Here is a 15,456-nt window from a genome sequence, read left to right as displayed (position 1 = left end):
TGCAGAAACCTGGAGCTGACTGGCGGAGCTGCAACGAGGCGTGCGTTAAAAACAGAGCACATTTGAATTTAGCACTGCCCCCAAAATCCACAACCAGGGGTCCCGGCCAGGACTTCACCAACATACACATAGCCTTCTATAACAGTCCTCCACTGCCGTTTGCCTCGGTATAATTGCCACCAGGTGTGTAAACTTTTGCCATTCACTTGGGTAAGACCTTGTTAAGATGTAAGATACCCAAGAGACTAATAGGTCCTGCAACAGAAGTATGCTGCCTTTTTTTTCTTCTTCTTCCAGTTAAGAATTGTAACAGTACTGGCTGTGTGCTGGGTAATGCACGCTTATATGTGACTTTTTTTTTTTTTTTTTGCAAAGCTTGAACCCTCCTTTGTTCTCCTTCCTGATCATCATTTTTAATTACCGATCCGCGTTTTGTCTGCAGCTTTATTTTATAGATATTTCGCTGGTTCCTGTTAATTTTTCAGTAAATACAATAAATGCAGTTTCAGTTGCTTTTTGTTAGTGTATTGATTCATTTCATTAAGATAAGAAGATTATTTGTCACATGCAGTTATACAAACGGTAATGCACAGTGAAGTGCAAAGTTGTATTTGCAGCCATTATTAAAAAGTATTACAGTATAAACAAAATAAAACATTAAAATAGAATAAAAAAATCTATTTTAATGAGTGCCCTGTAAAGGGTTAAGATTCTACTCCTTTTTTTCTTCTTTTTTTTGCTTCACTAAACTGATTTACTTGCCGTCAGTCCATACAGTTGCATCAGTCTGACGCACAGACGAGAAGTGAATCCAACTTCTCGCGTGTTTTCTTTCACTGGATGGGATTCCTCCACTGCCGTGGTTACCGTGGTTACCGTGGCGACGCGTTGTACCATGGACCACACATAGGCCGAAGTCATAGGCGAAAACTACTTCAGCAACTTCAACTTCACTCACACTCACGGCATGAAATGAAACGAGTCGACAACATTAAACTGCGACATCCAGTTCTCCAGCTGAAGTGACAAGAAAGAAGGTATGAACCAAGTGACATTTAAGTTACTCTGCTGAACTCTTAGACGAGACTTTGTCAGCGTTAAGCTAAATTGACTTAAATCACTTCTGACTGTCCGGGGACGGATCCAATGTTCTCTTAATATTATTATTTATACAAAAACAAAGCACACACACATACACAGTGGCCTTGCAGATAATTGTCAGCGATTGCCTTGTTTTGAGATTTTCCACAAGTTAATGGGCCTAATAAAAATCTAATTTTGAGAACACAAAATAGTTTCTTTTCCCCTTTTAAATTACTCAGTAATAATTATGTAGGAATATATTTAACTTCATTTAATTTTATTTAGCTATAACTTACGAATTGTGAGACAGTAATTTACTGCATATTTCTAGTAATATACTGTGATATATTCACAGTAATTTACTGTGACAAGATCTATGTCACAGTAATAATTACAGTATTATATTGCAAATATTATCTATCTATCTATCTATCTATCTATCTATCTATCTATCTATCTATCTATCTATCTATCTATCTATCTATCTATCTATCTATCTATCTATCTATCCATCTAGCAATTAAATTGAGTCAATTTAAGAAATATTTGAGTCCCTCAGTCTAAACCAGTTTCAAAACAGGTTCCCACCTTCACATAACAAGCAATAAGAATAATAAGCGGAGATAATTATTAAAATTGGATTTTGAAATTAAGGCGTTCGAAGGGATTTTGTTCCTGTTTCTCCTTTTCCTGCCAAACATCTTACTTTCAAGTGTGGATTTTTCAAAGGTTAACTAATTGACTTGTTGTTTCATTTTGGCTACATGACACACACTTTTACCAGCAACAGCACTGCTTTTTCATTTTCCATTTTCCTACAGTGATTATTATGGAAAGTGCTACAGAAGAAGCCGACCCCATGGCCAGTGCGCCGGATAAGAGCCTTGATCTTCCACAGCGAGAGTGTGACGATGGAGAAGTTGCAGACAAAAGGCAGGAAGACGTCCTTGTACCGGAGGCTGACTTGTTGTCTGAGGAACAGGGACTGGAAACTAGGTCAGTTCCAGATGAGGATATCACAGCACAAACAGATGACGGCTCCTATTACGTCACATGGAGCGTTTACATTGCCCTTGCTATCCCACAAGGTATGTTTTTCATGTCAAACATGTGACACAATTAATTCATTAATACTGGAATTAATATTAGCTGCATGGGAATCTCAGTACTATAAAGTAAACAAGCGGAGATTACAGCTAAAATTTTATTATTGGTCGGATTCATAAACTTGTGTCCTGTTTCAGGGGAAGATGTTGACGCTTCGGAAACTCCTGAAAAGGGAATGAAAGCAAATAAAGATTCAACCACTGGTTCGATGAAAGCACATAAAGCTCAGAGCAGCTTTCACATTGAATACAAGTTATTACCGGATGACACGGAGACAGCCAAAGTGGACGTAGTAGTGTTTGGTCCTGTCGCAAAAATGTACAAAGCAGATGAGTGCAAGGTAATATCGACCTAGTACATGTATGTGTGTCCACCTATCTAATGAAAAATTCATAAACATCCTGAAAGAATAAACTACAGGGTGTAGAGTTACAGTAAATAGTTCCCCCCTATTTGCACAGGAGTTATTTTCATGCAGATGTCAAACGCGCTTCAAAAGCTCCTGCTGCTGAATGAAATATTTGTTTCCGATGCGAAATGTGGATTGTTGTAACAGATTCTGAGAACGTGGCGCGAAGGAGATCAGACGTGGGTTGGCTGGTCCCAGAATTTCAACGTCAGAGTCAACAGGGACACGTTGATCAGTCTGCTCCCTCGGAAAATCAGACTTCAAATATGGAACAGCAAGGATAAACTGTCCAGCCAAGCCGGCTACGAAAGACTCAAAGCCCTCAGACTGCCTCAGGATCAGTCTGAAAATGCAGCAGATGTGTGCGGTGAGCGTCAGTTACTTCCCCCAGCGTGGCCCAATCACTGTACGTTTTGTGTTTGGCTTTCAAATGATATGATATGTTTTCTCTTAAGGTGAGATCAAGACTATGGTGAACAAGCTGAGAAGCATGAGGGAGAAGAAGTCAAACGCATCTAAAGCCTATCGCAAAACAGACAAAGGTGATAAATTCAGTTGAGAGTAAATTTAGCTTAGAGCTGGATGTATATTACAGTATTTATTTGAAAAATTCTGATGGTATTACGGTACTTTTTTTTTCTCATGCATAATAACATGTTTACAACAGTTCCTACTGGTTGAGAGAGTAATTAATGCATTAGATTGACTGAGGATGGACTATTTTATTGTGATGATGAATAAATATTGTAGAATAATCCCACACTAGTAGGAAAACAGGTTTATATGGCCTCGTGTTAGAACTGCCTGCTGATGTGGAAAGAGATTTCATTTATTTTGACATATTTAGTCATATTTAAACTGTTATGTCTGTGATGTCAGTAGCAGCGCAACCGGCTACCGTAATAACTGTAGTTGTAGTATGCACGCAACATTTTTTTTCTCATTCATAAAAAGCTAATACTGGGGACATTTTTGCAAACAGCTTTAGCCGAGGAACAGGTCACCCAAAACGGGGACTGTCCCCAGCGATCAGGGATGTCTGGTTACCCTAAAAAAACAAAAAAAAAAACTAAATGACAGCACCTTTTTTCTTCTCTTCTGCCACTTCCTTTTTCGGACCTTTCCATCGCCACTACGCCCAAGGGATGCAGTTGCACCATGTGTGTTTAAAAGCGCTACATTGAAAATGATCTATACTAAAATTCATATCATAACGAAAAAAATACCAATATTCAGTATGAACCAGTACTGACCAGCCCTAATTTATCTCTTCATTTTTTCCAGTAATGAAGTTTAACAGCACAATGTATCCTTGATGCATATTGTTGTCTGATGTCTCTGCCTAACATCATGCTGATGTACAGTAAACTCACATATAAATGTTGTTTTTATAGATGGGAATCTTGCACCACATCTGAAAAAAGGTCCTGAAAAACACACAACAGAAGTCTATGACCTTGAGGACATCAAAAAGACTGGCACAGCATCAGTTGAGATCAACCCAATTTGCCTGGTGGCTGGTGAGTCAACCATTGCGTTCATAGGAATAGCCTCAAAAGAAGCTACCTGCATGTAGGACTCTTCATTATAATATAAATACAGTACATGTACAGAACATCTCCTGGTTGTGAGCGGCTCAACCCCAGAGTCACTCTCGTCTCATTTTTACAAGGCCGAGCAGATAAAATCGCAGAGTAATTCACTTTGGAAAAAGCAAATGAGATGGAAGTGGAGGTAATTGAGACGCTGTGTGATGCTGTCTTTTACAGTGTGACATTATTACTTTCACTTCAGTAAAGGATCTGAATCTGTCTAGCAGAAACCTGGTTCCTCTCCAGTCGCCGCCTTTCATATTTATATTGCAAGCCCACATGGTGCAGCTGTGACAAAGGGGCTTTTCTTCTCTACACATTACATACTCGCTTACTTTCTGAGGTTAAGGAGTTGCTGTAATTGAGTTATAGTCATATGATGCCCTGCAAATGTGGAACAAAGCTGTTGTAGGGCAGTCATTTCTTTTCAGATATACTCAGATGACACCATTAAACAAGTCTTTTCCCTCTCAGGCAGTGCAGAGGTGCAGCATGATTCTTTAGCGTATATCCAAGTTGACAATTAAAAACTTACAGTGTCGCTTAAAAGTATTTGCACCACTTGGAATTTTCTACATGTCTGCACAAAAATGTCTCTAAACATGAGCAGATATTTAATTCTGAAAGTGAATGAGATCAATCAAACAAATGAAATGGAAATATTAACATATATTTACTTGAAAAAATGCATCATGTGCATGTACATAGATCATCTGTGAGGTGCCAAAGGAAGTGAACCCTTGTTTTTAATATCTGCTGTGACCCTCCTGTGCAGCAATATCAGCGTTTCTAAAAATTTCTAGTAACTTCTCATCAGTCGCCTATAGCATTTTGGAAAATTCTGCAGTCCAGAACTACTTCAGGCCTGAGATGCTGGTGGGGTTTCTTCAAATAAACTGCTTGTTTCAGGTTATTCCTCAACATGACTTGGCCATCCCCAAAAACATTCATTTTGTCATTCTTTTCTTGTTCTTCTTTGTAGAATGGCTTGTGTGCTTGCTGCATGTTGCATTTTCCCTTAAGATTCAACTCAAAGACATTTTATTTTAGCACTCACTGGTATGAATGAGAATTTAGTGGTCCATCAATAATCACTCTGGCCCAGAAGCAGCAAAACAGCTTTTCTGCAAAAACAAACAAACAAACAATCTCGAATTTGGCCTTAAAATTAACTTTTAATCCTAGTAGTGCACTTTCTTTCGCAAGTCACAGATATGTAATTACTTTCAGGACTTGTGTGAAAATCGAATGATGTTTTGAATCGTTTTCGTGCAGAAGTGCAGGAAATCCAGATGGTTGCATGAACATATATAAATGTTTGTAATTAGCAATAAAGTCAAAATACAGCTGTGGATGATAAATGAAAATTCTGGGGTTGTTACAGTTCATCCTGTGGAACATTGAACGTCTGAGCACATGTTCACAGCTATTCCAACAGTTCAAAGCCAGTGTGAAGGTTATGATCACAGAGTCACAGTCTTCAGAATTCATGGACGCCTTTGCAGATCTTTCTAAACCTTTCTTGAGGTGCTGTATGTCAGTCGTGGACCTCACTGCTACGTCTTGAGGCTTGTCGCTAGCAAGATTGATACGATAGCAAGGTTTAAACACTCAGACGTCATGTTATTCATTAAAGGAAACGTTTTGTCTGTTATATCTGTGACGCCCAGGTGACACCTCATTGACTGAACGCTTCCTGGTGTGTTCTTCTGGTGTACTGGAAGTCATGTGCAACATTTCTCTGGATAAACCATTGATGTCAGACCAGCTGAAGACTGAACTCAACCCTCTGGTCATCACAATTGTGTCAGCCACTTCAATGCCTTCATCCCCTGTGCCCTTCCACGTCTTACAGGTGCAATCTTGTGAACTATGTGAATACATTTCCCAACAAAATGTAGATTTTCTGATTTTATGCAGTGGATTTAGCTCTAGTCATTCTGTGTTTTTGTTTCTTTCCTCAGGAGAGATGCATGCCTGTATATTGCCAGTATAAGTTCGATAACTTCGAAGCACACAGGACCAGTTACCACAAGCATGATACTGACATCTACTTCAAAGACGTCAATGTGATCCTGACCGGCTTGATGAATCTCGAAGAGCTCCAAGAGTTCTTCTCCGGTCCTCCGCTGGAGATAGAGGTTCATGATCGTGACAGAAAGTCGGACGAAGCAGCAAAATCTCCCTCGTCATTGGGCAGTGGCTCAGACAATGCAAACCAGCGCCGTGCGACATTATTAACAAAGAAGATGGCGGCCGTTAACACTCACGGCGTTGCGTGCCTAAACCTCTCGGATCTGCTACTTGGAAAGAAAAGCCTAGAGGTGTACTTACCAATTAAAAGCCGCCCTCCACCTCTGCTGCTGGACAGGGAGCGAAGCCGATTGAAGAAGACGATGACGGACGCTGCAGCTCCCGTGCCACAAGGCCATTATTATGACGCCAACTCTCAACTGAAAGTGAAGGCCGAGATAGCTTACCCACTCAATTGTAAGACCGACGCTCCGTTCGGGCGCATCATTTACCAGTTTGCATTCAACAACTCCTCTGCGATGACCAAGCTGAGGTCAGAGATCCTCCAGATCAACGCGGCAGCTTTCCATCTGGGCTCACGCTCACTGGAAAATATACAGACAGCCCTATCAAATTACAAAATGAATTTTAAGCACGAGAAGAGCAAGGATCTGGATTTTGTAACAGGGTTCCACGTGCTAGATACAAGGACACACATCTTTGTTCTTGAAGGGCTGCAAGAAAAAGCAGTGAAGAGGCTTTGGGAGGCTGTACCTATGAAGTAAGCCCACCAATGTTATCTTACCCCAACAGCCGGTGTTAACTCTTCACAGCTGAGCCGCCTATTGGACAGGAGTGTTTAGGTTACAATGAGAGTCTTGTAGTTTGTGTGATGTTTTGCAGGCTAAGCGGGAGTGAGGAGGAGCATGTCATAGTTCTCTACAACTCCAACCTGGGTTTCTTCAGACGCATGTACGACTCATTAGATGTGGGCTTGAGTCCTGTCCACCTATGTGAGCCTCTGAAGACCATCATGAGAAAGCCTCTTATCTACATTCGAGGTGTGCTCCCTCAGCCCTGCTTCCAGGCGCTGTCCAGGTACTCGTAAAAGGAAATAATTGCAGCGGTATTAAACTCGAGATGTTGCATGTTCTAGCACATGTACAAAAAAGTTGATAGTAGCACCATGCTGTCGTGTTGTGAAGCAGGTCTGGCCCATAAGCCGCTGCAGCAAATGCTCCACTGTGTTTGCTATTAGCCAGGTTTGCTGCTCTATTATTTGGTTCCGGCCAGGTAGCATACGTTTATCAAAGCTGTTCACTGAAAACAGCTGCAGACTGAGGTAAAGGAGAATGAACCAGAACCGTGAACCCGACGGACATAAAACCAAAACAGTGAAGTGAAAGATGGTAAAAATTATCTCAGACATGACGAGGACTTCTGGGGCTAGATAATTCACCTCGGGTTTACCACCATGACCCCCCACAGACACTAGCAGTCAAAAGTTTCTCCTTCAATTCAATAAGGAAGTGTGTCCAAAAGTTTGACTGCTAGTGCATACCTCTACACATTCACCATAGTATGCTGCAGTTAAAAAAAAAATACTCAGACTATATTTGAAGAGTTTATACTGCAGTGTGCAACAATAATTTAACAAACTGAAAACATATTCCATATTCTGTTTCACCTTTTCCTCAACTGATTTGCATGTTAGAAACACGGTACAGTGGTGGAAAAAAAGTGTTGGCTTTATGTAGACACGAAGCACGGAAACAGAAAAATCTGTCTTTTAATAAAAAACAAACAAACATGGCCTTCATTAGTGGATCACTGGTATCACAATTTCTTATGTATTTTTATGGAACTAATCATTTTTAATTGTCCAAAAAAAATAAAATAAAAAATAAAAAAAATCCACCACTGTAGATGCATGGCTGCTTGTAATGGTAGGAAAAATACGTCAAAAAACTTCCAACTTTGTGGTCTCAGCTCCACCCAGTGACTTTGAGGTTGTTCATGTGTGATTCATCAGTGCTCATGCAGATACACACATAATATTTATACAGACATTAGAAACTGTAAAATACCTTGATTCAAGATTCTAGGTACCTTAGTAATAAATAATAATCCTCATGACTGACACCTCATCGATGTCTCAGTGAGTGAAGGTCTGAAGATCCTTGGGTGAAGAATCGAAATTATCACGTCAAATTATTATAATATAAATTTTACATACTGCACTTATTTTTATATTAAAATGAGCAATAATCACATGTATTTTTCCCTAGGTTGAGCCAGCTTTGTCGAGTGAAGCACCTCAAAGAGGTGGTGCAGTACAACCTCTTCCCCTCAGCTGACATGATCCTCAGCCTGAACGAGGAATATGGCACACGTGTTGAACAGTGGGAGCAAAAAGCCGGAGCAAACACTGAAAAGGACCTGATCGCTCTACCTGTCAGGATGAAGAGACACGCACCGCTCGACACGCACAACAAAGACTACGACAGATGGAAACACAACAGCCGGCAGATGGCACAGCAACACACGAAGAACTTCATCCAGGTCTGTGTTCCTACAGCGAATGTTTCCACCCGAGTTTGATTTATTAACAGAGCCACTCATACGTGTCAGTATGTTCCAGGAAAATGTTGAAAAGGTACACGAGGAAAGCGAGCAACTGCAAAAGCCAGACGCTGCGGTATTAAGGATAGAAGAGTCTGGAGGCAAACCCGCACACAACTACAGCATCCAAACCTTCAACTCCAATGAGCAAAACAAGGATCTGCTCCGTACAGAGATGGCCAAGGTTTGTACAGATGGTTTTACTGCTGAGTGTTAATGGAACTTAGACAGCAAAGAGGGAATACATTGACACTTAGAAATATACAGAATGTCACATCTTTCAAGCTGGTACATAGATGAAGATAATAACGATGTCTGTGTGACCGTCTCAGGTGCCGTGGCGGAGGTTCACCTACAGTCAGCAGTACCACAGCGCAACGGTGGATCCCGGAGATGTGACTTTAAGATCCGACTCCGCTGCTGCCTCCACAGTTTGGGTCACGAGTATGAACAAGCCCAAAGTTCACCCCAGACATCCAGATGAAGCTCGTGTGGAGGAACTGAGGAAGGTGACTTCACTTTACTGGCATTCCCATGGATCTTAGAGCAGGGACAGCTTCTTTTTTTTTAACTAGTATCTTTAGATTGGGTATTGAATAGCGCGTAATATGACGTGACTAATGATATTAGTCCTGCCGTTGCTTCACACAATTATTTACTGTCCCAGAGGCAGTAAAGATAATGTTCTAGGAGTATTTGAAGCATCTGGCTAATCTCCACAGGTATCTGATGATAGTTTGTGTTTGTGCTGCTTCATCGCACTTACAGCCATGGAGAGAGAACGTCCTTCATGCCAACACTCTGAAACCCACACTTTCACGGGACATGTGGGCCTGGGATCAACGCTCGATGGACTTTCAGCTCTGCGGCAAACCGACCTCATTCTTCAGCACACCTCCTATGACCATTCATCTCACTGGTATGGACTTAATTAGGGAACTTTCATTTCTGGAGAGTGTAAGAACAGCTACAGGAAGACTAAACAAACTGACTGCAGCAGCAAAAACGCAATAACCTCCACTAATTGTCGACAGTCCATGAGTTGTTATATCTCTTGGGCTTCTATAATCTCGTTCTCATTAGTCAGAAACTCCTGCACAAGAAAATGTGTTTGCAGTTGTTGTATTAAGACATAATAGGTGAGCAAAAAAACAAGCAAACTTGTACCAATCAAGTAGCATCTTGTACTGTTGAACCTTCACAAAGCACAAGCTCCTAAGCGGCAACTTTGATGACTTGGAGCACTCTTCCTTTAGAGTCTCACTGTCTCCTGTAGTGGAAACTACATACTTTTGCTCCATTTGTGTGTCTGAACTGCCAGGATATTTGGTGTCACTGAGTGATAACTGCTTTATTCACTCAGCTTTCTAAAGCAGGTTACGACAGGCAAAACCCAAACTTGTCCACTAAAGCTCCTCACTAGACGTCTAAATTTACCAGCGTGTCATCAAGCAATAATGTGCCAACGTAGTTAATACTTCTGCAGGCCACATGGCAGAATATGGGACAAGGCTGCTCCATGGCTTTTCCAGGATTGTATCCCAGAGTGCTGAAAAACGCACCCAAGAGTTACGGCTAAAAGCAAATTAGCACACACCATTACAGACAATATGTTAATGATCTTAAAGGTCTTAAAGGTGCACTTTTCTCAACCTTAGCTACGTGTGTTGTTTACTGGTAGTAATTTAGATGCAATGGATCACTGGGATCATGCATCCCAGCATGCCAGCAGGTTGTCAGACAGAAATAAACAACATCAAATGGAGCCAGTTAACTAAAACCACAACATAGCACAGCACTCAAGGAAGGTTTTACACATCACCAACACAGGGCTGCGTCTTTACTTCGTTTTTCCTTTCAGAACTCACTACATGAGGGAACCATTTCTCTACGGTACAAACAGTTTTTTCATTAAGCCCGTGATCTTTCCAGCTAAAAACATGATGCAATGCATTCCTAGTTACTATATAATCAGAAGTATTAACTATGTTGGACCTGACAGATGCTCAAAACATACAAGATGAAGAAACGCACATATATTGATATTCAGAATTAGAATTTTGATGGTGTTATGGCTGACGCAACTATTTGGGCCATTAATCGGTGTAGAGGATTTAGTGCGTCTTTTGGTGTGGTTTCACATTGTCACTTACTGAATGCTCATCTCTTGGTTTTGACCTCTGGCTGCTGTAAAAACTATGGAAGACCAATCTCTAAAGCCAGTGTAGAAAGTGTAGAAATGTGTTGGTACATACATAGAGACCCCTAAATCTTACATCTTAAATCCTAATCCTAAATCTTCCACATGCTCAGAGTTACAGACAATAATTCCCTAGGTTCGTATAAATACATATATATTCAACAACCCATTGCAAATCTCAGCAAATCACATATAATATTGTCATATTATACCGATTATAACTTGTCAAAAGTTGACAGTAGTACCGTCTGGGCTCTTGGTCATTGTGCCATTTGCCTGGTGAAGCTCTGGGAGGATCGACACGTTCACTCATTTCAGTCTAATAAAGATTTTATGGGAGCTCTGACCCACTTTCTCTGTTCTTGCCACGCAAACCGTGCATGTGCCACTTGATTCCCTTTTCATGATTGGTGAGTAAACCAAGCTCATCTGACAAAAAACTGGTACCATTTAGTCTCTCACTGCTAAAACTGCTTTCTTTAAGGAAGAAATAAAAAAGAAATAGAGCATACCACGGCTATTAGACACTAGGCAGTACCTAGCACCTAGAAAAAATGCACTAAATTTAACAGTCTAAGCAAATCCAAGAGTGGATATTTTCCTATAACTGTCTGGGCTCAAGCTTTTTTTTTTCACCACTGAAAGCCAATATTGATATGTTTTGATGGAAGCTCCAGATGGTTGATATTTAAGCCACTATAAAAGTCGTTGCTGCAGAGTAACGCACTCCCACACCAAACTGAGGAATAGATTTAGCCAGCAAGGAACTTAATTTATATCAGTGGGGTACGACAGCTACCTCTGAGTGTCCTGTCATGCATTTCTCTCACCGTTGTGTAAAAGTAAAACCGCCTCTTGTGTTGAGTTTGTCACTCGTACGAACGTTTCAGAGGCTTTTTGATCCAAGGACATAAGTGGGTGTGCTGTCGATCCTCAGGAGAGTCTCTGCAGCAGGAGCAGCTCCGAGCAGCCAGAGCTCAGTACGACCGCTGGCTGAAGAAGCTGCTTCCTGGAGGCAGCGACCCACCAGCCGACGGCCCCGTCCCAGAGTTCAAGTGTCACATGAGAGGACACTCTGAGAGGCTTCAGGATCTGCTGAAAGACGAGCCAAGGAAGTATTCACTGAGGAAAGCAGGCATGATGCTGGAGGTACACGGCTACATGTGTAAAACAGATAAACCGTTCGATATAATGAAATACAAAGCAATCACACAGACAAAGCAACACCTGAAACTAAAACCGAACATTACAACCTTCACCATGGAGGATTTACTGCAGAGCTGCTGTATTTAGATGGAATTGGAATTTCAGCTACGTGTACATAGATAGATACTTTATTTATTCCCAGGGAAATTCTGTGTCTAGTACCTTCATTAGTTTCTTTCTGAGAGCCATCACCACCCTGAACTCCCACATGAAACAATCTACGTAATATAGGATGTGCAGTGACAAACTTCTAGCTACATTGATGCTATTGTGTCTTGTACTGGCTATTCTAAAAACTTTGTGCAATATGTTTACACTTTTACAACTGCTGCTATAAAAAATATATTTTATTTTATAATTTCTTTATATTTTAAATGTTTTTAGTATTAGTAATTTGTAAATCATTGTAAATAACACCTTCTTTGCACTATTTTGTATATACTTACTAGTGAAAAGGAGAAGCTCTCCGATCTCGTACACTGTATAATGACAATAAAGAGCATTTTATTCTATTCTACACAGAAGCAGATATGAAAGATATTTAAGTTATATAATAAAATAAATATACTGTATAATGCTGTGTAAAACATATACAGTAGGAGCAACAATGAGGCACAAGGAGGCGTTGTCAAGTTTCCTCAATGTGTCTGTGGCCAGAGACAGGAACCTGTCCCTGAATGAGGACGTACTTCCACTGAAAGAGCATGAAAGTACACATAAGTACTTTTAACGAATAAAGACTGGATGTTTATCATATAATTATTTTACAGAACACAAAGTGATGCAGTTGCCTAGAAGTAGTGAAAATATATACTAAATATTCATATATAAAACTCGTACTAATCAATATTGTGTGTCAAATAAACCATACGAAATTTTAGTTTGCAGTGAAGACAAAGTTATTAGCCTCCTTTGCCCTCCCAGCTTTTCATTCTCTTTCAGGTTTGGTTTTATCAGTTCATAATTTCAGTTTTAATTTGTTTAATTCACTCATGAACTACCTTTTCTGCTGCCAGAGGAACATGAATCAATCCCACCAGCAAAAAGTGGTTGAAAAGACATTGAAAAGACGTCACTCATGTGCGTCTAAACAACGTCTAAATTTGGTTGAAAAGTGAAAGGTGAAAAGCTGTCACTTTCATGTCGTTAAAAAGACACAACACAATTTTCAACAACTATGACGGACCGACCAGATGTAGCCCAAAAACCAACTTTGAAATCTCGTCTGGTGTTTGGTGGGAATAGATGCAGCTACAAAAGCTAGTTTTTCTGTATTTGATATTAGGGGTGGGTATTGGCAACGACTTCACGATACGTATCACAATACTTGAATTACGATACGATACATTATTGCGATATCATGATATATTGCAATATTCTACATAATTCACTGAGAAATTTTAAATGCAGCTTAAAATACAGGTGCTATATATGCACCTCAGATGACAGTGATAATTTAATGGCGAACTGAGTCAAAAAACATTATTAATCCAAATGATCCACTTCTAATTTATTGCATTTGTAGAGAAAAAGCGGTGGTGGACGTGTGGAAGTCATTTATGATCGGCCCAAAACATGATTTTTTTTTTTTAAATCGATATTGTATCGGAAGAAAATGTATTGCAGCGATATATTTTTTTCTGCTATTCTACTGCTGTATTTTTCTGTCGCAGCCTTTTCCTCAACTCTCAGTGATGAACTTGGGTGAAGGCGCAGCGGAGGAAAGGATGAGCGTGGCTCTGGCTCCAGGCGACTGCACAAACTGCAGCCTCAGCAGCAAAAACAACGTCATCCCCAGACACGCCCCTCTGCCCAGCAAGTGCCACCACACGTGAGTTCAAGTTCAACCGCATTTATTTTGAAAAAGTCATCAAACGGTAGACACCGGAGAACATAATTAGTAGGTCTGTGTGCTTCCTTCCTGCAGCAGATTTAGCAGGCCGCATTCGTTCCTGTACAAGAACAACGCGCCGCCTCTGACAGACGACGAGAGGAAAATCTTTGCTTTACAGAAGAACGCGTCCAACACGAAGACACATACTACACAGCCTTATCGGAGCACCGCAGAACCAGGAACCTACATAACCAGATAAGCTCATTAAAACTGATGCGAGTGCAGTAGTTCATTGTAGCACTAAGGTTAAAGAGCACTGGGGATGCAGCTTCATGAGGCCTGGTATCCATTAATCTCAGGTGTTACCGTGAAGCCGTGGTTAATAAAATAAACCGCTTAATGTATTAATTTAATGTACAAATAAGTACAAGACCGGGAGACTAAACGCTACAGTCCCAGAGGAGACATCAGTATGTTCTTTCAAGAGGGTGAGAGCAGACGTAGGCTCTGTTGTCCAGGACCTGCTTGGCGATCTTCTTAATGTTGGCATCGTCGTTCTCAGGAGAGTCTGGAACACATTGAGACGGTGAGAAAAAATGAGACGCTTTAACAACATTTTTATTTATTTATTTTTTTATCAGTCTGGATCATGTCACTGGTTGAGTCTGGATTTCGTACTGTATAAGGTCATTAAAAGCGCCGTACAGTGTGAAAAGGAAAAGCAGCGGGGTTTTCAAGTGTTGGTATGCGGGCTTCGGTGTGGAAATTCCGCAAACACATGCAAGTCTTTTGTACCGAGATGTTGTTAAAGAAAAGCAATAGCGCAACAGGGCTGTTCTCAATTACCATTTTGTGTTGTACTTACGTTTTTGCAACTGAGTCATCCAGTAATTGTTCTTGAAGAAAGCCTCGCTGCAGAATGTGCTTGCGAGCAGCACCTAGAGGAGCGAACACACACACACACACACACACACACACACACACACACACACACACACACACACACACACACACACAAGGGGGTTCATTCATGAATCCCACGGGAAAACACGCTCGGGACAAATGAAAGCTAAATACGTGAGGCCGCTGTAAACGTTTGTCACCTAAACAGCTTGAACCTGTTCACCACGAAAAAAAGGACAAATTGATGGGAACCAAGATGATTGATGTTTCTTAATGTATGCCAAACACGAACCAGTGCATGAAACTCAACATTTTTTTATCTGTAGCTACAGAGAAAAGAAAAACTGTGGGAGAAAAACCCGGGGCCGGCCATCTGAAACACAGAGCAATGTTGCGAGAAAGGATAATAGAAAACACTCCCGGCCTTCTTTCATGTCTTCCTGGTAAGAGTTAGTTTTGCTTTGACCCTGTTTCTGATTACACACAC

General features: G+C 40.8%; 2 protein-coding genes across 2 annotated transcripts in view; one reads left to right on the top strand and one right to left on the bottom strand.

Annotated features, from left to right (window-relative positions):
* The first annotated feature begins 102 nt into the window (after window positions 1-102).
* On the top strand, window positions 103-14,075 carry cfap92 (cilia and flagella associated protein 92 (putative)). The gene is made up of 16 exons (XM_047582306.1): window positions 103-183; window positions 769-1,037; window positions 1,905-2,171; window positions 2,328-2,530; window positions 2,747-2,966; window positions 3,055-3,141; window positions 3,994-4,119; window positions 5,862-6,046; window positions 6,156-6,985; window positions 7,108-7,302; window positions 8,493-8,766; window positions 8,846-9,010; window positions 9,159-9,335; window positions 9,595-9,745; window positions 11,964-12,175; window positions 13,906-14,075. The coding sequence occupies exons 3-16, from the start codon at window positions 1,913-1,915 to the stop codon at window positions 14,065-14,067; spliced, it is 3,246 nt and encodes a 1,081-aa protein (XP_047438262.1). The 5' UTR covers window positions 103-183; window positions 769-1,037; window positions 1,905-1,912; the 3' UTR covers window positions 14,068-14,075.
* The window catches only part of acad9 (acyl-CoA dehydrogenase family, member 9), a 15,208-nt gene continuing 13,820 nt past the window's right edge, over window positions 14,069-15,456 (bottom strand). The window contains exons 17-18 of the mRNA XM_047582728.1: window positions 14,932-15,004; window positions 14,069-14,634 (exon numbers count right to left, since the gene is read on the bottom strand). Of these exons, the coding sequence (XP_047438684.1) occupies window positions 14,534-14,634; window positions 14,932-15,004 (174 nt within the window). The 3' untranslated portion in view covers window positions 14,069-14,533. The remainder of the gene's footprint in view (window positions 14,635-14,931; window positions 15,005-15,456) is intronic.

This window comes from Mugil cephalus, chromosome 4, assembly GCF_022458985.1.
Source record: "Mugil cephalus isolate CIBA_MC_2020 chromosome 4, CIBA_Mcephalus_1.1, whole genome shotgun sequence".
Classification (NCBI taxonomy): Eukaryota; Metazoa; Chordata; class Actinopteri; order Mugiliformes; family Mugilidae; genus Mugil; species Mugil cephalus.
This window is presented reverse-complemented; position numbering and strand designations above follow the sequence as displayed.